This window comes from Penicillium samsonianum, assembly GCF_028829775.1.
Source record: "Penicillium samsonianum strain IBT 33392 chromosome Unknown utg000004l_segment0_segment0, whole genome shotgun sequence".
Classification (NCBI taxonomy): Eukaryota; Fungi; Ascomycota; class Eurotiomycetes; order Eurotiales; family Aspergillaceae; genus Penicillium; species Penicillium samsonianum.
Genome location: NW_026643262.1, coordinates 4,192,530 through 4,214,462, shown reverse-complemented (window position 1 = coordinate 4,214,462; position 21,933 = coordinate 4,192,530). Strand labels below are relative to the sequence as shown.

Here is a 21,933-nt window from a genome sequence, read left to right as displayed (position 1 = left end):
GGTGATGATTAATATCTCAGCGTTGAGTTCTTGTTTTTCTTTGCGTGTGATGACAGATAGAAGATGGAATGCCCCGACCCTGTCAACGACCCCTTCAAAAAGCATTCGAAAAAAAAGCAACTAGCATTCTGCTAAGGGAGTTCCGGATATCTGGCACAAAAATGGCACCTTGCTTGACTTTGTGCTCTGTTTGATGTTCTGATTTTCTGCTTTCTTGTGTTTAATGTATTAAATGTATCTGCGACTACTGTATATTGGGCTCTACACTCTGTGTCATGAGTTGTACCTAGATGGCTGCCAATTGTAGATGTAGAGCTGTAGCTCTACTGTGGAACATTACATGCTGTCATGTTGTATGGATTGTCATCACATATCAAATGTGCTATACGCCGACGGTCTATCTTGAAAGCACAGTCTCAAGTAGTCAATGGGAGCTGTAGTACATCCCATAGATTCAAAGTATATCTCTCAACCCGCCAGAATTAGAGCAACGATTGACTGAAGCGTACTTGACCCCGCTGTGGGAATCAGATCTAGAAGGCGGTATCGGGGTCTATAAAAGACACCCACCCACCTCAATATTCTTCTCCTAAGCATGTATCCAATCAATATTATCTCGCCTGTGGCCCTACCTTTAATTTCTCCTTAACAAGACGTGGTGGCAAGAAGGTATGGGTCATGTGGGATGGTGGCCAGCCCGAATAGACATCTAGAATCGAGTGTATTGATCTCGTAGAGTATACGTAGATGCACGTGTTGCACGTACATCAATAAGTGTATCAGAGTAATTGATGGAGCGGGACCCCAAGTTTACACCCACTGCTTGTTTCCAAGATGCGAGACAAACGCCCCACCAAACCCACCCTCGATGCTAGCCTTCTCCCAGGTCGACCTGACATGTCGGACGGATTCTTCCGGAGTAATTGGGCCCTTGAAGTGAGGCGCATATGTTACGAGCTTGCCTATAAATCCCGTCAAGCCCTGGATCTCTTCCGGGGTGGCTGTGGGTATGCATTAATAAACCGTCCAGATGTTGCAATCTTGAAGACAGGAAGGGATACGTACAATCCGCGTAGCGGCCCACCTCCACCAAACCCGGGCTGATACTTATGAAGAGCACACCATCTTTCTTGTATTGCGCGTTGAACTTCGCTACAATAACGTTCATAGCCGCCTTAGAGGCAGCGTATAAAGCACCAATATCAACCTCGCAATCGTTGGTCAAGTCGAGGTCGGCCAGACCGGTAGAAATGGTAATCACCTTCTTAACCTTGCCCTTCAGGACAAGAGGGAGGAAGAGGTGGAAGAGGTGGATGTTGCCGACGACATTAGTCTGCGATAGCTGCGATGAAACAGCCTCGACCTCCTCGACCTTATCGCTCCTGTTGAACACATAGCGTTAACCATAGACCAGCCCGGACATTGGCCAGAGTGAAGTAGACCTACAATGCGCCGATAGGTCCATAGGTGTCCAAGTAGGGCACCAAAGCTCCGTTAGCCACCAGGTAGTCGATGCCACGCTCGCCAACAATCTCGGCCGTGTCGGCAGCGGCTTGCTTTAGGCTGGCGTACTTGGTGAGGTCTGCATGGAGGATGTGGATATTGGGACGGTCACCTAGTTCTGCCGCTATCTTCTTCTCGGTCCCAGCTTTATCGCGGACCAGACCAACGACCAGATTCTTCTGGTCTTCTGAGATCTGTCTAAGGAACTCGAACTAGGCTGGATTAAGTAAAGACGGTGCGTTACGCGGTAGAAGGCAGACTCACCCCGAGTCCCTTAGACACTCCGGTAATAACGTAAACGGACATGTTGAGTGAATGAGTAGTGATTCTAAGTTGGATGAATTGTGTGTGTGTGTAGTCTAGACTTTTATAGTTCGATTGGTTTGATAGAAAAGATGTTCATACAACCATCTCCTAAGTTCCCATGGATGTATGGCAGGTGCTTAATAATACTGCTCGCTTGATAATACCTAGGTAGAATGGGATGGAAGGCTTTGTTTATTAAGCTCGGCGTTTTGATCTCGCCGTGCAGGCTTGTGCACACTAGGGACTTGGCTGCAATCTCCCTTGACGATATGTAGCGTATGTTACCATAGTAGAGTAGAATTGTCTCAGGCAGACTTGGCAAACATTTGAATCAATCCCCCATCCATCGAAAAGTACCAAGATGTTACGATACATCAAATAAGAATAGGCGCGTGGGTGTCCAATGTGTGTGTGGGAGCGGGAAAGAGCCTAGTATTATCATGTTGTCTTGTCCTATCTACTTCTCCTTGGTTCGACAACACTCGAAAACTTTGAGATTAACGAAATATTGGCCGCTTTTTACGATTTTTAAGCTCTTGCACGAGCTACGAATATCTAGGTCTCAAAACTGAAGTGACTTGTATTGCTGAAAATCGATATAGGGCGCAGAACCATAGCCTCCCTAAACAAATTCATTGTCAAAATCTATAGCGTATCACCAGCCCTTTCTATGGGAGACTTTTTAGAAAGGGTTATATGGATTGTCTTCAAATAAAGTGAAAACCGGATTATGGCCTCTGTTCTACATGTACAAAGTTGTTGTCCTGAGATCTCGAGAATGCGGGGCCCGAGAGTTCCCCACCTTGCGCACTACGCTTGTCTGCTTTGGTATGTATAGCCCTAGAGGTCTCAAGGTGACCAAGCTTGGAAGATAAACATGCTTTGTCGTCTTGCCTGATACTCTATCTTGTTTGGCTATCTTGGCTAACCTTTATTTAATCTATACAATCTCGGGATGTCTATCATCGATTATATCCTCTTCTCGTCTCTGCATACTGAAAGGATATACGAAAATTTGAAGGACTCAAAAGAATCCGAAAACCCAGTTTCATTTAAGGTTGTATATAGATATGGGTATTTCATGATGTATTTGTTTGTGTACAAGATGCCAGTAACGAAAGGAAAGATAGAAACCGAAGACCAAGCAGAGAAAAGCCAACCCAAGCTCGTCCTGATCTTCCTACCCCGTTGAATGAATATGTAGGATTGAATAGTAAAATCCAGCATTGAACCTCACTGAGTCAAAATGAGGGCCTTAGACTTGATCTCCGCGCCGAAATCAGCAGGGTTGGACGGGTCGCCGCCAGTCATCATGGACAGCTTGCCGGACTTATCATTAATGAGCATGTTGGCAAACGCATTGCGGCCTTCAACCTCACCCACAGCGGTCTTAGCACCGTTGTCACCGGCAGCATACTTGTCGGCGTCGATGGCCTTCAGCTGGTTGTGGCTGTTGCGGACGAAGTCGTACAGGAAGAAGATAGTTGGGTGGGTGTTGGGGGGTTGGCACTGGGGGTGGGATTCAAAGGCACTGTTCCAACGTATTAGCAACATACTCTATGTTCCTGAGAGGTGAATTATCGAGGGGTTCAGAAAGATCTTGTGTGGTGGGGTTATAAGGTGGGGGAGACATGCTCGATGAGAGCCTGCATCTTGGCATTGAGATCTTGGAGGTTGGCGTTAGACATTATTGCGTGGATTAGTGGTAATTGTGAAAGTGAAAAGTAATCGTGGCGCAAATTGGATGTTTGTTGATGTGATGAAGCTGTTTTGGGTTCAAGTTTCCTATTTAGGCCGGACTATACGGGGCGGCAATTTGACCGCCCTGCTTTGCCAGACCAAGCACCCACCGCCTTGATATGCACGTGCATTTGTCCATCGACCAACAAACTCGTTGAGCGTATCTGCCTACATTGACGACGGTACGCGTGGCCGCATTTACGAATAAAGTTGTAAAATCACTCATAGCTTTCCGTTCGAGTTGCGGCGTAGCGGGTCCCTGGTGCACGGGTTGTTTGGCAAGCCTAAAAAGGACTCCGCCCCTTATCTTATCGTACCTAGATCGGAGAGGGGGAAGAAAAAGAGTCACTTTCTTCTAGTCTCTCCTCTCCCTCCGATGTATAAAGCAACCCTCTCCTCCCAGTCTTTAAATTCCCTCCTACTCTCCAGAATCACTCACACTAGACCTCTAGCAACAATGGCCCCCAACCCCACAACCTCGACGCGGCAACCGCTCAAACTGCTCATGCTCCATGGCTACACACAGTCCGGCAGCCTTTTCCACGCCAAAAGCCGCGCCCTAACAAAACACATCCAAAAAGCCTTCCCCCTGCACGAAGTCTCCGCTATCTACCCAACAGCCCCAATCCGCCTCCTGCCCTCCGACATTCCAGGCTACGAGCCCTCCTCGGAAGGCAATCCAGACAACGAAATCGAATCCTACGGCTGGTGGCGGCGCTCCAACACTGCAAACCCGCCGCTGTACACCGGCCTTGAACAAGGGTTCGCAGCTGTAGCGCGCACACTGAAAGAAGAAGGCCCCTTCGACGGCGTGATCGGGTTTTCGCAGGGCGCTGCGCTGGCCGCCATGGTCGCGGCGTTGCTGGAGCCCGGCCGGAAGGCGTCGTTCAAGCATTTTTCTATGATAAGCGCTGACGGTGCGGCTGGGATTACTATTCCGGCGCCGTTCGGCGAGGAGGAGTTCCAGCATCCGCAGCTTAAGTTTGCGATTTGTTACTCTGGGTTCAGGGCGCCTGGGGCCCGGTACAGGGCTTTCTATGAGCCTGCTATTCAGACGCCTGTGTTGCATGTGCTTGGGTCTTTGGATGCTGTTGTTGAGGAGTCGAGGAGTCAGGCTTTGGTTGAGGCTTGTGCTGGTCAGCCTGAGAAGGATGAGTTGGTTGTTTGGCATCCTGGTGGTCACTTTTTGCCGAGCCAGCGGCCGTATCTTGATGCTGCTGTGCGGTTTATTCGGGAGCAGATGGAGCGCAGTGATAGCTCGAATGACAAGGGGAAGGAGGTGGAAGAGGACGTGAATGATATGGATACGCCGTTTTGAGGGCGAGGACTTTGTATATAGACAGAGCTGGATCTTTAGTGGATTAGATTAGATTTTCTAGACCATGATTACATGTAGCACATATACTCCCTTGAGAATAACGACTTGATGATTGCTGCTGCTACGAGACTGAGATTGTGTTGTGTATGGTTCATATAAAGATCAATGCTGCGACTTCACTGCTCATGGGTCTACCGGCGAATTATTTTACACGCGGTGGCAGTAATCCCCGCGCCCAAGTCCCATACACGCTTTCATCTCAAACCAACTCAATGCGCCTTGCCCATGTCACTGCGAGTGGGCTGGATACGGGCCATCATCTCCTCCTTGGTGATAAGATGGTCGATCCGCTCGAGCAGACCCAGCAGATTCTTCATGTCGCTGCTCCACTCGTTCAGAACGTCATCGGCATCCCGGGGTTTGGCAAAGTTAACCAACCGCGCGGGTCGGTCGATCTTAGCGTAGATGGTCTTCGACGTGACCAAATCGCTAATGTACTTCTCCGTCTCTTCCTCGGTCAAATCCAAAAGCTGGGTCAGACGGCCCATCTGAATGCGAGTATAGTACTTGGCCACTACACGGACATTGTGCTCAATGACACGCTTCCGCAGGTCTTGCCACCTCTGGTTTGCTTGGTTCTCAGTAGACTGCTTCGCCTCGGCGTCGAACACGTCTGTGTTGCACAGGTGGGGGCCGAACTGCTCGGCGACCATAGGCCAGCGCATCAGCTCGGGAATAGTGAACAGCTTCAACAAGCGGGATTCCTCGGGGACTTGTGACAGCCGCGAGTCTTGCTTGATGCGGTGCAAGAGGTCGGATTGTTCATTATCGTAGGGAGACAGGACAACGTAGTACACAATGCGGGCGAGTGACTATAGGCGGGTTAGTGGTGGCCTGCATTCTGAGATAGGAAAGGTTTACTTACGGCACGCAGGTGCTCTGGGTTGTTCTCGACTGCTTCCGTGTCCAGGACTTCCCGGTAGTTCTTGCAAACCTCGAGATATTTGTTATCGTGGTTGGCCAAGGTAATCTGCTGTTCGAAGTAACGAAGCTTGAGATCTGTGACATCGTCATCCACCTCCATGGGTGGCTCATCAGGCCCACGAGTCTTCTCTCGCTCCTCTGCCTCCTTCTTGAGCGTCTCGATCTGTTCAGCCGACTTCTTCGGCTTGCGGTTGAAGTACCGCTTGTTGATCTTGCGGCTGAGAATCTGAGCCTGGGTCCAGTCTCCGCGCTCAATGCACAGAGAGACCTGCTCCAGGATGAATTCTGTCTTTTCCCGTCTCGTCATTGATCCAAATGTCTCGACCTGCAACTCACACAGGATGTCTGCTGCCGAAGTGAGATCACCTTGGGTCTTCTTGATATTTGAAAGTATGCGGGTAACGCGGGCTCGCTCTACTTCAACAAAGATCTTTGCGATAATTAGCGCCACTCCGGTCAAGATCAAATGGTTCTCAGCGTACCTTTCCCTCGGTCACTGTGCGCAGAGTTTCGATAACAGACAACTTGACCTCCTGGCTGGGTGTCTCATCCAGGAATTTCATCACCGTCTGCACCATCTTTGTTGTGGCCTGCTTGAGTTGGGCATGTTTCTTAGATAGGAGCAGCACTTGGTCGTTCAGAAGGTTCCAGTCGCCGGAGTTCTTGCTGATGGTGACAATGGCAATCAGGAGCCGCGATGTAGTGGCAAGATCGGATGCCTGAACAAGAGAATCTCGATTAGTTTGGGTGGATCGATAATGGGGACGGCACTCGGCGTCATACCTGTCTGGATTGCTTCTCCAAACCCAACAGCTTATCGACTGCTCCCTGGACATCGGTCTGAACCATGTATGTTAGCATCAGCTTTGATATGGATAACGAGTCTGGACGTACCTTTGCGAGATCTTCCGCCTCCGGGATGAGCTTGTCGGCATCCTTGGTGAAGTCCTTCTCGGGCTTCAGCAGGCCGCCGGACATGATGACGAATGAGGCTGGTGGGCCGGTGAGTCAATTTAAAAGATTAATAGGTTCAGTTGGTAGAAAATGTCTTTGAACACGTTCGCTGCGCTTGACAACGTGAGATTCGTGGAGTGGAAGAGGATGATGGAGATGATGCTAGTAGCTCCGGTGTTGCGCGCCCTTACGAGCTGGAAGCTCTGTCCCACGTGACCGAAACATCACTTTGTCTTCCTGGGCCTTCTACTCCGTACTCCGTACTTCCTTCCAGCTGTCCTCTTATCTAGCACTATGGGACATTCCCATAAAGTATGATTCAGTCTGTTACGGATAACTGACCATTCAAACCAGAGCCAACAATCTACATATTGTTCTCTGGTCCATGTTTTCTGTTCACGAAGTTAAACATGCCATAGAGACCAATAGCAGAGGCTCTAAACCAGATTTCTAATACCATCTAGCCAACTGTCAGAAGCCTCTAGGGCCGTAAATAATACTTTTTCTACTATGAAATCGTATAAACCTACATTGTAAGCGGGTGCAGCAGGACATGATTGTGCGTGACCTTTGGGTCACCAGGCCGTGGTGTTTTCCCGAGGTCGGGGCGTTTCTGTGCTTTCCACTCAGGTTATACCTAGTTGGGATTAGTGCCAAATGTAGCATATTCTGAACTATATCGAGGCAAGCATATGCTTAAAAGTAGTTACGCATATATAATTTGAAGGTATGAGCGACAGAAGAGCGATTGGATTTAACCAATAAAAACAAGACCAGGAGATACGATATCATTCATTCAGAGAGGAATAAGGATGGCAATCCACGTCTATGTGCACAAGTCGAGGGAGAGGGGAATGCATTCGGTCTTGGACATCATTGTAAAAGTGCAGTCCCAAACAACATTTCCGTGTGGCTGTAATGTGGGATTGAGGAGAGGTAGGTTTAGAAAAAGGTACTGCATCCTAGTTACTCCTTGCGGGGGAATTGCTGTTCATATCAAGTTGCCATAGCTCGATTGGGCCTACGACATGGCTAGCTCATGTCGGATTGCACTTGACCAATAGCACTGCGCTGATATCGCTGCTTCTTCGAAGCAATAGTTTCCAAATCGTCTTCTAGAAGGAGTGAGTTCGACTCGTTATATTCGACTTGAAGCAAAGTGTGAGGAGATTCAGACCACGGACATTCACATGCACGTCAAGCTCCTTCCGACTATTAACATTCTGCGCGAGGGTATCGCAGATTGTATCCTCGTTGAACAGTTCTCGGCTGTAGTCAGATGCCTTTGACATCGATGTTCACTTCACCGTATATGTATAAAGATAGCTCTTTCAAGCCCCAGTCATGCTCCAGTCATGTACCCATTTGTTTTGTGCGTAGCCTTGTGGGCATATTGATAGCAAAATTGCCAGCAAGGGAGTCGAGAGACTTTCGGGGTGCTGGTTTTGTTCCCGATGCACTTGAAGTCGGCAAACTACATATTGGCTGACTAGTCGTCCAGGGTCGCCCCCACTATTGTGCACCTGGCTGCTGGAAGCGGCCTTGTAAGCCACAACCTGGACATGCTCGGGTTGGTTGGTCGAGGTTTTCCCATGGGCATATGGGAGGGTCTTCTCGTTCCACTGTTTGCCTTCGAATGTGCCGTAGGTTGTTGACGCAAATATGGGCTAGGGACCAAGTGGTCTAAATGATTTGAGACGAGGAAACGCGATTGAAGTTGTGATATACGCGCCTTTGAGCAACGATGGGAGAGCTTGTTTGTCCAAGTCTCTGCAATTGTTCGATAGCGACTTGTGGGTTTAAGTCAGTAATGATGAGGAGAAACCAAGCTAGCGAGGTAAAAAAATTGGACTCTAAGAGCATGACATGATAAATGACAGTGGGAGTGGAAAGGAAAATCGTAGTGTCGTGGTTGTAACTTCCTTAATTGCTGGGAAGGAAAGTTGAAGAGTCACAGAAGGAGCGTTGGCAGAGAGCAATGATATTAAAGGTTATACGTACATACAGGGAAAAATAATTTTGCACTTTTCACCCTCGGGTATTTATTCTGTTACATGTTGCATGTAGAAAAGTTGTTTTATAGGATGTGAGCTTTTCGCCATATTTTGCATTTTATGGCTACATATACAACCATTTTCATCTTTCTGGCTACTACCTATAACACTGAGAAGGAGGGTCTGAAAAGACATCGCTCTGTTATCTTTGGATTTAACTTCCCCAATATTATTTTAGCCAAACGGATCAGATTTCGAAGTCTGGCGTCGTCGAGGAAGAACTAGGTATATTCTTGTGTGTATAGTTTAAAGACCACGCACGTCGTTTTACTTGCACAACCCCACTAAACTACTTTAGGTATGCCACCCGCTGTATGACTTCCCCGGTATTCGGAGTCACGTGATAACAAGCACGCAATTGCCTTTAACCATTTTAGGCGATAAAGATCTATAGAAAAATTTTGGAAGAGATGTGTGTGTCTGCTATATTTGCCATATATGAGTCAATGGTATAACGTCGACCTTGAGGAACTTTTGTCTGACTCTTGATCACCCTCAAATCCAACCTCAGGGCTTCCTGTCAATTGTGCCAGGATCATCCCCCACTTCGATATCCTTATCGCCCGTTATCACCAATCGTGACAGGCCTTTTACTCAGACTTGATATTCGCCGCTTTCTCCGCGGAAGTCTAGAAAGTCACTTCATTGGGTGCTCTGTTTGTTAAATACGAACTTCAATTCTCTTGAGCCCTCGGAACTCCAGGGCCTTCCACAATTTGGTCTCCTTTACTTCTCTGAAACCGGCATCGGCATATCTCATGCTGATAGAGTCATTGGCGGGGCTTGACATTTCGTTCTACTATACTTCATTATGAAGGACGCCTCATGCGATCCCAGTCCACCCGCGCCATTGATGGCTGCGTGGAATACCGAATCACAAGTCCACTTGATTGTCGGTTCAAATCCTCTTGCCGCCGCTCGATGTGCGAGGAGCCTCGAGGTCGGCGCAACACCGATCATTATTGCGCCGGAGACCGACGACATGCATTTCACTCTATCTGAACATATTGCCAATGGCTCTGCCCAATGGATTCGTCATGAGTTTCAAGACAAGGACTTGACAACCCTGGGCAGAGAAGAAGTTGATCACATTGTCGACTTGGTCTTTGTCACTTTGGGTGGCAGCAACTCACTAAGTATGACCTGCTTGTACAATTCCCAAACCACTCTTACTCACATTTCCTACTAGGCCCACACATATCGAAGCTCTGCCGGCGCCTCAGGATCCCAGTGAACGTATCAGATGCCCCCGAACTATGCTCCTTCACCCTACTTTCCACCTACTCAGACGGCCCCCTTCACATTGGCATCACTACTTCCGGCCGGGGATGCAAGCTTGCGTCCCGACTGCGGAGGGAGATTGCTGCTTTCCTACCCCCAAACCTTGGAACGGCCATCGACAGACTTGGCGCTGTGCGGAGGCGGCTGTGGGAAGAGGACAATGCTGCTGGGCTAGGAGAAGGCATATTTGACAGAGAGGATGATGATAGTACAGGCCAAAAACACACCTTCAACAACTTAGTCACAGAAGGCGATGCTGCCGCCGCGAAGACAAGAAGGGTTCGTTGGCTGTCCCAGATCTGTGAATACTGGCCTCTCCGAAAGCTCGTGTCTATCACCGATGCCGATATGGATGCCATCCTGAAGGCCTATACATCTGGCAATGCCACCACAAACGGCACAAACGACACAAACGGCCTCGATACCCCCTCAAAGAAGGGAAAGATCGTCCTCGCGGGCTCTGGCCCCGGTCACCCAGACCTACTCACCCGCGCCACCTACCACGCAATCCACAATGCCGACATCATCCTCGCAGACAAACTCGTACCCGCCCCAGTCCTAGACTTGATCCCTCGCAGAACGGAAGTACACATCGCACGCAAGTTCCCTGGCAACGCAGACCAAGCGCAGGAAGAATTCCTCGTGATGGGTCTAGCAGCTTTGAAGCAGGGACGGCAGGTCCTTCGCTTGAAACAAGGAGACCCATATCTATATGGACGTGGAGCGGAAGAGTTCGAGTTTTTCAGGAAGGAGGGCTATTCCCCGGTCGTGTTGCCAGGTATCACCAGCGCTATGAGTGCGTCCCTCTTCGCCGATATCCCAGCAACCCACCGCGGCGTCTCCGACCAGGTCCTCGTGTGCACGGGAACCGGCCGAAAGGGAGCTGCTCCAAACCCTCCCACCTATGTTCCTACTCAGACCGTGGTCTTCCTCATGGCTCTTCACCGACTTTCTGCTCTTGTGGAGTCCCTCACTACATTCCCCGCAGAAGACACTGGTTCGCAATCGCGCACACTCTGGCCTAAGGAGACACCCTGTGCGATTGTTGAGCGGGCATCGTGTCCAGATCAACGTGTCATTCGCTCGACCTTAGAACACGTCTGCTTGGCCTTTGAAGAGGCAGGGTCGCGACCACCGGGGTTGCTTGTCGTTGGTGCTAGTTGCCACGTGTTGCACAATCCCCAAGGCCAGCGATGGGTGATTGAAGAGGGTTTCCATGGTCTGGATGATATCCGCAGCGAAGTGGATGCGATCGCTGTGTCAGTGGATGAGAAGCAGTGATTCAACTTTTTTTCAACTTTTTTTATATATATATTTCCGAGCGATGGTTGCAAATTGTGGTGCGCAGTGTACATAGACAGCATTCAGATACCCCTAAAAACGAGATATGCATGACCATTGAAGAATATCATTATTTGAAAAGAAAATTAGCATCTTGGAACACGCAGACTGATGTTGTATACGATGTATACCTACTTTGTACTACGCGGAGGAAAATAACTGGGTGCGGCTATAAATTAGTGGAACCCGGCCCGGCCATGTTGATCACTCCACCTCATTCACATCTTCAATTCTGACAACCACCCTCCCCCACAACCATGTCTGCCAGACCCCAAAAGCCAGTCTATTTCTCCAACGGGGAGGCTCTCCAGAGGTGATTTTCTCCTTTTTCTGCAACAACAGAGACCTGAACCGCTAACAGCGCGCCCACAGCCCCCCGCTCACCGTGCAGTTCACCCGCTTCATCGAGAGCGTTTACTTCTTCCTCGGCCTGTACTTCACTACCCTCTTATCGGTAAGCATCTCTTACAAGCGTTATTATACGCGACATCTTATTTTCACTTTGCTTCTCATTTCGCCCTGCCGCTCTTTCATATTCCGCAACTGGATCAATCTGACCTATCTCAGCTCGACTCATACGCCGCCGCCGAGAACTCCTCTTTCAACATCAACAACCAGAGCAACAAGTATACCACTCGCTCTCGTTGGGGAGGTAGCACGACCTCATACGGTGGAGGAGGTGGTGGAGGAGGTGGCGGCGGCGGTCCGGGATTTGGTCCGCGGCGCGTGGGACGTGTGGATGATGTTCGTGGGCCGGAGTGCAAGAGCTGTCAATAAGCGAACAGTCAAAGCAATTGAATCGCTGCTCAAATGTAGCCCCAAGAGAGATAATAGGTTAATGGGCCAAGATATCGGGTTATAGGGTCCTTCGGTTTGTTGTCTTTTTGGCTGGGAAGCCTGTCATATGCGACATTGCAACTGGTAATGCACTTTTGATATTCAACGGAACCTTGTACTTTGCTACAACAATCTTCGAAATATACATATACTACAGGTTGATACTTGCCTATTGAACTTCGTATATCGCCAGAATTTACCAAAAGTGGTAGCCCCAAACACACACACTAGTCCCTTAGCGTCACAACACCGCCTCTTCAGGGTCACATCGTGTCAACATGAATCACGGGTCGTCATGATGATTCTAGAAGCGCCACGTGACATCCCCTCTTCCCCTCTATGCCAAGTTTAGTAGGAGACCTGAACACATTTCCGGAAGTAATCCCTAAAACTACTGCGGCGGCGTACTCTCCAGCCCAAGGCACACTACACAAACCGCCCAGCATGAGTTCCATCCCATCAACAGACGCTGAATGGGCGGAAACGATAACCAAGATGAAGAACCAAGTGCCGAGGCGCTCACTGTCCCAGCCGCCAATTCCAACACAAATCCACCGTACAATAGACCACACCCTACTCACGGTCCCAACCGACCCCACACAGATCGACACACTGTGCAAAGAAGCCCTTGAATACGACTTCGCTGCCGTATGCGTACGACTGGAGCATGTCGCCCGCGCAGCAAGCCACGTCAAAGGCACCAACACAGCGGTTGCATGCGTGGTGGGCTTCCCAGAGGGCACGCACCCAACAGCTGAGAAAGTGCGCGAGGCCAAAGAGGCCGTTGCGCAGGGCGCCAACGAGCTCGACATGGTGATCCGGTATAATCTGCTTAAAGAGGGCCGGTACACGGAGGTATACGAGGACGTTGTTGCGGTGCGGCAGGCAGCGCCGCCGCCAGTTATCCTCAAGGCGATTATTGAGGCATCTGTGCTTGAGGGGGACCAGCTCATCGATGCGACGATCGTGTCGTGCATGGCGGGCGCGGACTATGTCAAGACTAGCACGGGTTGGAATGGCGGTGCGAGTGTTGGGCATGTTACGCAGATGCGCATTGCGGCGGGTATGTGTGGGGACACTTGCTTGATCAAGGCTAGTGGTGGTATACGCAGTGCTGAGGATGCGTTGCGCATGCTTAAGGCTGGAGCCCTTCGCATTGGGACTAGTGCTGGGGTTAAGATTGTGAAAGAGATTGATGAGGGGGAGGTTCTTGAACAGGGAAGTGGTCATGCGGTGGCTTGAGCCTTTCTGTGATTCCCCGGAATATGTATGTCTTCTCTGGTGGGGACGGCTGTGTTGTTGGACGTTAGAGGTGGAGTTTCATAGTGGAGATGGAGACCTCGGGAGATATCAGGTTAATTTTTTTAATCTTCGGCAGTGCCCTATGCTGCTATGAATACAACTGGCATCGATCAAATCCTTGCACTTTTTCTCGGGACCCAATATCTCTGTATGTGGTAGTTGTATAGATATCGATCCCCTGCGCATAGATCGGACGGGAGAGCAACGGCGCGAGCAGCGGGATAAGAACCTAGATGATATACAAGGATTGAGACCTTGCTAAATCCCAATTGCCATAGAGATGCCCTTGGTGAATGAGAGAAGAGAAGCTTGCAGAGCTTCTGTGAGACAATTGTACCCACCCTTGCGCATCTTGCCATGAGTGCCCTGCATTACCCCTTTGGGGTTGCCTCGCGAACACCCCGACCCACCAGGAAATGAGACCATCCCCTCCCAAGGTATATTTTATCTCATATTGTAGATGCGAGACCCCTGTTTCTAGAATCAGATGATTATTGAAACAGGCTCGTAAGAGTTGGACATAGGCCTGAGCTGTTGTCCAATGAAAAGAGCACACTAAGGGTTAATGGCTCCTCCATTCGAAGACATAGATGAGAACCGTCTCAAGGCGATACGAGAAAAATATTTGGGAAATCGAACTGCACTCATATGCATCATGAACGTGGCGGACATTTTTATTATTGACCTGAAAGCTCCAAAATGATATAGTATATACTAATCCAAAACCCTGCGCCGATCCATTGACATGCCAAAAATCCAAAGCTTTTTTTTATTCGTCGCTCTGATCATCAGAGTCACTGGTCACAGCACCATCAATGTCCATCTTTTGAATGACTGCATCACCATTGCGACCCTTCTTCTCTGCAGCGAGCCAAGCTTCCCGTTTCTTCGTCTCGTGCTCCTGCTTCCTTGCTTGCCGCAGGACCTTCTCCTGCTGTGCGGCCTCCTGCTTCTCATGCAACTCATTGATGTAGTCCTGCAGATTGGCGAGATCCGAGCGCAGCTGTACAACCTCATCGTCCGCATTATGGCGAGCAGTCTCATTTACCGCAACCTTCTTCTTGAGCACAGACACCTCGTTTTCTAGCTCGGTGACCTGCGAATCGCGGGCAGCTGCGTCTTCCAGGGTTTCCTTGGCGGGCGCGGTGTTTGAGGCAACGCGGGTAACTTCCGCATTACCAGGCTGGCGGAATGCCGCGAGCTCTGCAAGGCCATCTTCGATCATGAAGGCGGGGAAAGAGGAGTGAGTAAGTGCCTGAGAAAATTGAGTAGGTTTGCGGGAGTCGGATGGTGCGATGATCTGCGTGTGGAACATGTATTCTGCGGGGACGGCGCCAGGGGCATGGTTCGGGGCCGAAAGGCCACTATCATGGCGCGGCTTGACGATGGTGTGGGCCTTTCTCTTTAAATCCGAGGAAGGGTGAGGGATGCCACCCGGAGGAAGCATTACCAGGTTGGTGATCGGGTGCGTGTAATCGGCAACTGAGGTCGTGTACTTCCGTCGGGCGACATTCCAAGACAGCACCTTGCCATTCGCGTGGCCCGAGAGTAACGTGGTGCCATCATATGTAAGGGAGATTGTCTTCACTGAGCCTGTTTCGGCCGAGGGAGGGAGCCACCGGTCCTCCATGGACACCTGCCCGGGTGTTGATTGTACTGAAGGATCGTGAAGAGGATGCTGCGCAGACTGGCTCCGGTAGAAGTCTACTGATTGCACGCTGCCGTCTTCATATCCCACGTAGAAAGCCCGATCGACCGGGTCTAGAGCCACAGATGTTGCGGATAAGGGAAGGAGGAAAGTTCTCAGTGCACGGCCGGTATGGTAGTCCCATGCGATCGCAGTGTTGTCCTTTGCGGTTGATACCACGATGTTATGGCGGCCATTGCTATGTCCTACAGCGAGGGAGGTGATACCTGCGCGGTGGTTGGAGAAAGTTCGGATAGGTGAGTTCGTGGGTTGGCGAGTCGCGCTAAGAGCGGGTTTCGAGAACGAGAGAATGCCAGGCAAAGACCAGACATGTACACTGGCATCAGCGGAGCCTGACAGGATAAAGTTGGACGTGGGGTCGACGACGAGCGAGGTCACCGGTTGCAAATGGGAGGCCGTTGTGGCTACTTGGCGTCCTGTGCATGTCTTGAAAAAGTGTTAGACGCACGACATGGGGAAATGTATCAATCAGATCCAACATACCTCCCAAACAATTAATCGACCACCCTCGGTGCCCAAAACCAAGACATCACCATACTTGCCCCCCGCGACAGCAATGCTGCGTATCCGCTCTGGAAATGGAACAACACCCTCTTGGTTGCCCTTCTCTCGGTTGTACACGTGAATGACAGCCTTGTCTGCTTGGGCCGTGAAAATATGCGAGGGGCTGACAGCCAGACAATTGGTCAAAGTTGAGCTCTTCTTGAAGGTCGATCGCAGTATCGACGAAGGCTGCAATTCGTGAACGCAGACCCCTACATCTCTGAGCGAGGCTGTCGGAGATTTGGCGGATGACAGCGTCGACGCCACGAATGTTTCGGAAAGCATCAGGAATGAAAGAATGAGGCTGTCATACAAAGTATGGGAGGTTGGTTTCAAAGGTGCCCATTCCTTCCGAGCTTTTTTTTTCTTAATCGATTGATAACGAGATGTTTGCACTGTTTGGACTATAATCGCCGACCTCTAGGACTGCAGACATCCACCCATGGACGGGCCGTGTGTGATCTATCTTAACCAATTTGGCTTTCTAACTAATGCAACCTTTTAAAGATATCCCCGATCTTGCTTCATCAATAGACAGACCGATTGTTTCAAATGCATCTATCAACTAATTGTGCCGTGTTTTATATTAGACCGGCCGTGGGTTCGATCTATCGTTCTTAGTCAGCGCCATTTGGATCAACTGAGCTCAGCAAGTATGAGGGATCATGTTGCGCCAGTCTATCAATCGAAATGATTTCAGCTTTCTAAGTTTATTCCGACTCAAAATGGGTTTCCAGAGCGATCAATCTAAGCCCTCGCCAGGCATTTATATCCAAACCTCCATAAATTATGCTAATATGTACAATAACACCGGTATGAACCAGATGCATGCAAGGGATAGCCCAGAAGGGGTGGATTGCTGTTGCGACGAGACACAAGATCCAATGAAGACCCGCTTTAATACACCCTCTGGCTGATCCTGTTGTCCTGCTCAAGGGCCTGATTCGCCATGGCTCCCTACTCCCCCCTCTTGCATCCCAAATGTCTCATTCCAAGTGCCCAGTCGGAACCCAGCTATGACGACTTGAGGCAACGGATGGGGTCTCTCCACGTTGACGGGCTCCTGCAGGACGAAAGATTGAGATCTGGAGCCAATTGTTGCCCGTCGTTGTCCTGGTTTCATATCTTCTTTGGAATGCAAGGACGTCGCGACCTCATTCCCACTATTATTACATTGGCCCGTGTCTTTTCATGCTCGAAGGGGGCGCCGTCCGGTTGAACATTTTCGGGCTTTCATGGCAGGGTTGTAGTCCTGTCAAGGGATGTGCACTTGAGCCTGATGACCATACCCACCTTAAATTAGCTGACTAGCGCCACACTCACTGTATAAGGACATATCGAGCCCCTGCAGGGACTGAGGTCCATTTGTTTTGACTTCAACAATAAACAACCTGGATTCTAATCTCATCTGGGTTACTCTTGTGCAACACATTTTGCTTTTTTTCTTCGACATTTCAGACCAGGATAACTTTCAGCCGCGAATACCATTGTCCAATATGGACTCCGGTGCGACAGAGATGCCTAGCCATGCATGTTTTCCGGCCCAGATCCAAACGCATATAAAAAACCAGGACTCAAACTCGTCCTCGATGAGCCACGATACGATGGCAATGGGTGAGCCCATCCCGTCACCCCGCCGATGGTCTCCCACCTATATACCCCGAAGGCGAAGCAGACAGATGCCCTCGCTATCATTTGTACCGTCACCAGTGATGCCGCGCATAGAGTCGCATGACTTTTCAACCTCAGTATCACGGCGCCCAACAGATCGGGGCCCATCTTGCATGTCGCCCTTCCGCTCCGTTCGAAGAATGAAAGAACCATTTCAATTAATGCTTCCGACATCCCCGGCGTCCCTCGATGGCCCTCCTCCCAACTTTCCTGAAAAGCCAAGCAGGCCGTTCAAATCGCCGGCCCCTCACACATTACGAACATGGCGCTCAGACCAAAACCTTACTTGTGGCAACTTGGAGGCGTTCGGTCTTCTACCCAGCCCGCCTATATCAGAATCACGCCCCGCAAGCACGGGTCCTGAGTTATCTTACTTTGATTCACAGTCCTCGGATGGATCAGGTCGATCAAGTGACGGGAAGGACGAGAAGGATGAGTCTGGTACCACTCAACCGGGAGATTCTACAACGGCCGCAACACTTGAAATCGGGGAAAGAATACACTACACAGCGTACCGTCCCCCAGATTGGAAGAATCAACCGCGAACTGATGTCATGAATGTTCATGAAGCCCACTCAGAGTTCGTACGTCAGTGCGAGTCTGGCAATGAACAGGAGTCACAACCCCAATCTCCCAAGAAGCCCGCACCTTCTAAAGCATCTCCGAAGCCAGTTCCTAGCGAGAGAGTCCTCGTTCCTGGGAGCTCGCCGAGACCCCAACGCCGTCGGACTGGGACAGTCTCGAGTGAAGCTAGCTGGGTGCCGAGTAACTTCTCATACTGTGAGAGATGGCTGAAAACGGTCCCGGCTGACAAGGTGAATGACCAAAATACATCTACCAAGGAGTTCACCAACCGACGTAAGTTCCAGATTGTTGAGAATGATCCTCCAATGCCAAAACTGGACATCATCCCGGGAGCAAAAGCCCTTGAAGAACCTGTGGTAAGTCCAACAATCTTTTACTGTGAGATACATTGAAAGCTAACCCCCATATAGAGATTCGTCGTCGCTAGCAAGACAAAACCGAAACTTGTCGACATCGCTCGACAATCATCACCATCGCTTCCACTGCTTCCACCGCCATGCTTGCTGCCAAACACCGTACCGATGACCCCGGATCAGCGTCAAGAGGAAGTATCCGCATTTAGCCCAGACACTCCGCTTGATATGTCTGACAGTGGTTATGGAACTCGAGACTCCGGCTATTCATTTGATAGCTATGATGATAGCAAAGCCGATGATGACGACGACGATGCATATACCGACCCAGGTTCATTGACATCTTCGGACAGTGTCGGATCAACCGTGATCTGCGAAAAGCCTGAATCCGCGCAGGGAGAGCGCGAGACAAGCCCACAACCTGAAATCAGATCAGGCAGCGTGAGCCCAAAGGCATCATCCCCACCAACAACTCACTTACCAGGGCAGACCTCTATCATGTCCGAAAAGGATGATGAAAAACCACGGATATGGCACCATGACTGGACGCTGGACGATCATGAATGGACCCTAGATGAGCTGGATCACTCTGTCAAGGATTTTCCTCGCCATATGCTCCGCCTCACATCCCCTGTCATGGTATTCCTTCGCAAAAACGACGAGAAGGCCCTTATTAGGCCCTTCCGCACTATATTCCCCGATGTCACAGAGAACCTACTCGACTGTCTCTGTGCTGCCCTCCTCGCTCGAAACTACCTCCTTTCTCTATCAACCACCCACCGAACTAAGCCACCCGTCTCTCCGCACAAAGATGCATACGCCATTGACGGCGTCCCCAGAAAGGCATACACCACATTAGGCATCCGGCTCCCATCTGGGTCTGCTAGCCAGCCTAAGGACTCTCTTCTTAGCTCTCGCAGCACTGAGCTCCAGGCACACCTTGAGCGAATCGTGGACAACCTCCTATTCGCCATCTGCGGCCGATCCGATCCTACGTTGAAATCAGCCGTTGAGGTTCTCGCCCAAGTGCTTGAAACCACTGTTTAGCGTCGATCACTCCTTACATCTAGCATTTGCTTGCCTCTATCAATCCTATTCTCTCGCTATCCCTGACTGTAGTCTATCCATCTTTTCGACCTCTCCTTTTTCCTGAAATTCTTCCTTTGCACTCCCTTCTCTAAAATCCTTTCCTACCGTCTATCATTGTGATCTCCTTTCATATCTGTTTCCCTACCATTACTCGCTCTAATCATTGAGTTCTCTTTCTCCTATTTGTTTGTCCATGCTCTCCTTCCATCTTTCTACTCTCTTTCTCCTCTCTATCTCCTATCTGTCTCCTCTCTTTCACTCTCTTTTGCTTTCTTTTCATACCCTTGCATCGCGCGGTCCTTGGAACTTTGTTTGGTAAATTTGCGCGTTGGGGATAAAGCCATCTATAGTTAGTGTTTCAATAGCATAGCAACCATAATAATAATGGCATAATCAACCAGTATTCCAAGTCCCTGCTCATACATAGAAACCTCGCCTATACGTTTTCTTTTGCCGCCTTCGCATCTTTTACCCATAGATCTGAACAAGGGCAAAAGATGTACAAAAAGATATCGTAGTTTTTATCTTAAATAAAACGTCAAGTAAAGAGGCTGCATAAGCGGCAGACCTTTCGTAGTATTATCAGCATTATTCCAATTTTAAACATCATATCATTGTCTTATTGCCCATGGACGTACATTCGTGGACATACTTTCCCGCCCGATGATGCGCCGAAATTGCTTAGTCACACTTTTCCGCGGGATCCATTGCCCAGACAAACTCCAGTTCGGCTTTGTCCGATTTCACTAACCATACACTCACACATCATGGCAGCTCCAACTAGAAGTCTACGATGTCTGTCATCTTTCAGAACCACCATATCTCCAGCATCAGCAGTAATTGCTCCCATCGGCGGCCGAAGCTATGCCACAACGGACTCCTCATCCGCCACGAACACACCAGGAACCACACGGCGGAAAGCAACAAAGTTCCAGGATAAGCTGAATGCAGGACCCTCATTCTCAGACTTTGTCTCCGGAGGCCAAGATGAACCTCTCGACCCATCGGAAGCCTACGCCCTTAAGACCGCGCTTGTCGGCCCCGCCGGCCGCAAGAAGGAAATGACTCGTTTGCCCGAATGGCTGAAAACTCCCATACCAGACTCAAAGAACTTCCAGCGCCTAAAGAAGGACCTGAGAGGATTGAACCTGCACACTGTCTGTGAGGAGGCCCGATGCCCCAACATCTCCGACTGCTGGGGCGGCAGCGACAAGTCCTCCGCCACAGCGACAATCATGTTGATGGGCGATACCTGCACGCGCGGGTGCCGCTTCTGCAGCGTCAAGACATCCCGCAACCCTTCCCCACTCGACCCGCACGAGCCCGAGAACACCGCCGAGGCAATCTCCCGCTGGAGCCTGGGTTACGTGGTGCTAACGAGCGTGGACCGTGACGATCTGGTCGACGGCGGCGCGCGCCACTTCGCCGAGACGGTTATCAAAATCAAGCAGAAGAAGCCGAGTATGCTGGTCGAGTGTCTGACGGGTGACTTCCGCGGTGACACGGAGATGGCGGCATTGGTTGCCCGGTCTGGTCTGGACGTCTATGCGCACAACGTTGAGACTGTCGAGGAGCTTACGCCCTTTGTCCGTGATCGCCGCGCCACGTTCCAGCAGTCTATTCGTGTGCTTGATGCTGCGAAGAAAGCTGTTCCGGATCTTGTTACGAAGACTTCGCTCATGCTCGGTCTCGGCGAGACGGATGATCAGCTCTGGGATGCACTGCGCCAGCTCCGCGCTGTCAACGTCGACGTCGTGACCTTCGGTCAATACATGCGTCCTACGAAGCGCCACATGGCTGTTCATGAATACGTGACCCCTGATCGCTTCGAGCTGTGGCGCCAGCGTGCCCTTGATATGGGCTTCTTGTACTGTGCCTCCGGCCCCCTGGTACGAAGCAGTTACAAGGCTGGCGAGGCGTTTATCGAGAACGTTCTCAAGAAGCGTCGTGCTGGTTCCGGCACCGCTGAGCGCACTGTCGATCAGAGCCCTGCTGCCATTGACGAGGCTACCCGGTGAGGTGTCTTGCATTTGAACAAAAATCCGAATCAACTACCTAAATAAACCTGTTTTCTTGTCTTCTGACTACATGCACATGTCATTTAACCTCTTGGCGCTATCTTTCTTGCATCTTTCTGGGTTGTTGGTTTTGGGGGTTTCATAAAGGGGATTTTCGCTGGTTTTGTCATTTCAACAGTCCAACATTTCAACACAGGAATTGTACTTTGTATCACCATTGGAGAAGTCGTTGGCCTATTTCTGTCTGTTCCTAATTCCAAGCTACACTAGAAATCAACTCAGTGCTGCTTCTCTTGTATCAAGTCTCAAAACGTCATAGATCATGGTCTGAGCCTGCTCCGTTCCC

At 50.2% G+C, this 21,933-nt stretch overlaps 11 protein-coding genes across 11 annotated transcripts; 6 read left to right on the top strand and 5 right to left on the bottom strand.

Moving 5' to 3' along the window:
- Positions 1 to 448: 448 nt before the first annotated feature.
- N7471_008541 (SDR family oxidoreductase) lies at positions 449 to 1,809 on the bottom strand (the record flags this gene model as incomplete). Its single annotated transcript, XM_057281260.1, has 4 exons — positions 449 to 1,001; positions 1,066 to 1,382; positions 1,447 to 1,715; positions 1,768 to 1,809. The coding sequence occupies 4 exons, from the start codon at positions 1,807 to 1,809 to the stop codon at positions 811 to 813; spliced, it is 819 nt and encodes a 272-aa protein (XP_057135520.1). The 3' UTR covers positions 449 to 810.
- Positions 1,810 to 3,042: 1,233 nt separating this feature from the next.
- On the bottom strand, positions 3,043 to 3,497 carry N7471_008540 (uncharacterized protein; the record flags this gene model as incomplete). Its single annotated transcript, XM_057281259.1, has 2 exons — positions 3,043 to 3,340; positions 3,445 to 3,497. 2 exons carry the CDS (start codon positions 3,495 to 3,497, stop codon positions 3,043 to 3,045), a joined length of 351 nt encoding a protein of 116 aa, XP_057135519.1.
- Positions 3,498 to 4,006: 509 nt separating this feature from the next.
- N7471_008539 (alpha/beta hydrolase) lies at positions 4,007 to 4,867 on the top strand (the record flags this gene model as incomplete). The annotated part of the gene is made up of 1 exon (XM_057281258.1): positions 4,007 to 4,867. The coding sequence occupies one exon, from the start codon at positions 4,007 to 4,009 to the stop codon at positions 4,865 to 4,867; it is 861 nt and encodes a 286-aa protein (XP_057135518.1).
- A 269-nt stretch (positions 4,868 to 5,136) lies between these two features.
- On the bottom strand, positions 5,137 to 6,829 carry N7471_008538 (proteasome regulatory particle lid subunit RPN5; the record flags this gene model as incomplete). The annotated part of the gene is made up of 5 exons (XM_057281257.1): positions 5,137 to 5,739; positions 5,793 to 6,281; positions 6,334 to 6,570; positions 6,635 to 6,691; positions 6,746 to 6,829. 5 exons carry the CDS (start codon positions 6,827 to 6,829, stop codon positions 5,137 to 5,139), a joined length of 1,470 nt encoding a protein of 489 aa, XP_057135517.1.
- Positions 6,830 to 7,837: 1,008 nt separating this feature from the next.
- On the bottom strand, positions 7,838 to 8,097 carry N7471_008537 (uncharacterized protein; the record flags this gene model as incomplete). The annotated part of the gene is made up of 2 exons (XM_057281256.1): positions 7,838 to 7,920; positions 7,983 to 8,097. 2 exons carry the CDS (start codon positions 8,095 to 8,097, stop codon positions 7,838 to 7,840), a joined length of 198 nt encoding a protein of 65 aa, XP_057135516.1.
- A 1,573-nt stretch (positions 8,098 to 9,670) lies between these two features.
- Positions 9,671 to 11,421, top strand: N7471_008536 (putative siroheme synthase; the record flags this gene model as incomplete). Its single annotated transcript, XM_057281255.1, has 2 exons — positions 9,671 to 9,995; positions 10,049 to 11,421. The coding sequence occupies 2 exons, from the start codon at positions 9,671 to 9,673 to the stop codon at positions 11,419 to 11,421; spliced, it is 1,698 nt and encodes a 565-aa protein (XP_057135515.1).
- A 317-nt stretch (positions 11,422 to 11,738) lies between these two features.
- N7471_008535 (uncharacterized protein) lies at positions 11,739 to 12,258 on the top strand (the record flags this gene model as incomplete). Its single annotated transcript, XM_057281254.1, has 3 exons — positions 11,739 to 11,794; positions 11,854 to 11,935; positions 12,049 to 12,258. The coding sequence occupies 3 exons, from the start codon at positions 11,739 to 11,741 to the stop codon at positions 12,256 to 12,258; spliced, it is 348 nt and encodes a 115-aa protein (XP_057135514.1).
- Positions 12,259 to 12,762: 504 nt separating this feature from the next.
- On the top strand, positions 12,763 to 13,560 carry N7471_008534 (2-deoxyribose-5-phosphate aldolase; the record flags this gene model as incomplete). The annotated part of the gene is made up of 1 exon (XM_057281253.1): positions 12,763 to 13,560. The coding sequence occupies one exon, from the start codon at positions 12,763 to 12,765 to the stop codon at positions 13,558 to 13,560; it is 798 nt and encodes a 265-aa protein (XP_057135513.1).
- An 829-nt stretch (positions 13,561 to 14,389) lies between these two features.
- Positions 14,390 to 16,156, bottom strand: N7471_008533 (putative ribosomal assembly complex component Ipi3; the record flags this gene model as incomplete). Its single annotated transcript, XM_057281252.1, has 2 exons — positions 14,390 to 15,754; positions 15,812 to 16,156. 2 exons carry the CDS (start codon positions 16,154 to 16,156, stop codon positions 14,390 to 14,392), a joined length of 1,710 nt encoding a protein of 569 aa, XP_057135512.1.
- A 1,211-nt stretch (positions 16,157 to 17,367) lies between these two features.
- On the top strand, positions 17,368 to 19,527 carry N7471_008532 (uncharacterized protein; the record flags this gene model as incomplete). Its single annotated transcript, XM_057281251.1, has 2 exons — positions 17,368 to 18,483; positions 18,538 to 19,527. 2 exons carry the CDS (start codon positions 17,368 to 17,370, stop codon positions 19,525 to 19,527), a joined length of 2,106 nt encoding a protein of 701 aa, XP_057135511.1.
- Positions 19,528 to 20,336: 809 nt separating this feature from the next.
- N7471_008531 (lipoate synthase) lies at positions 20,337 to 21,587 on the top strand (the record flags this gene model as incomplete). The annotated part of the gene is made up of 1 exon (XM_057281250.1): positions 20,337 to 21,587. One exon carries the CDS (start codon positions 20,337 to 20,339, stop codon positions 21,585 to 21,587), a length of 1,251 nt encoding a protein of 416 aa, XP_057135510.1.
- Positions 21,588 to 21,933: the final 346 nt, after the last annotated feature.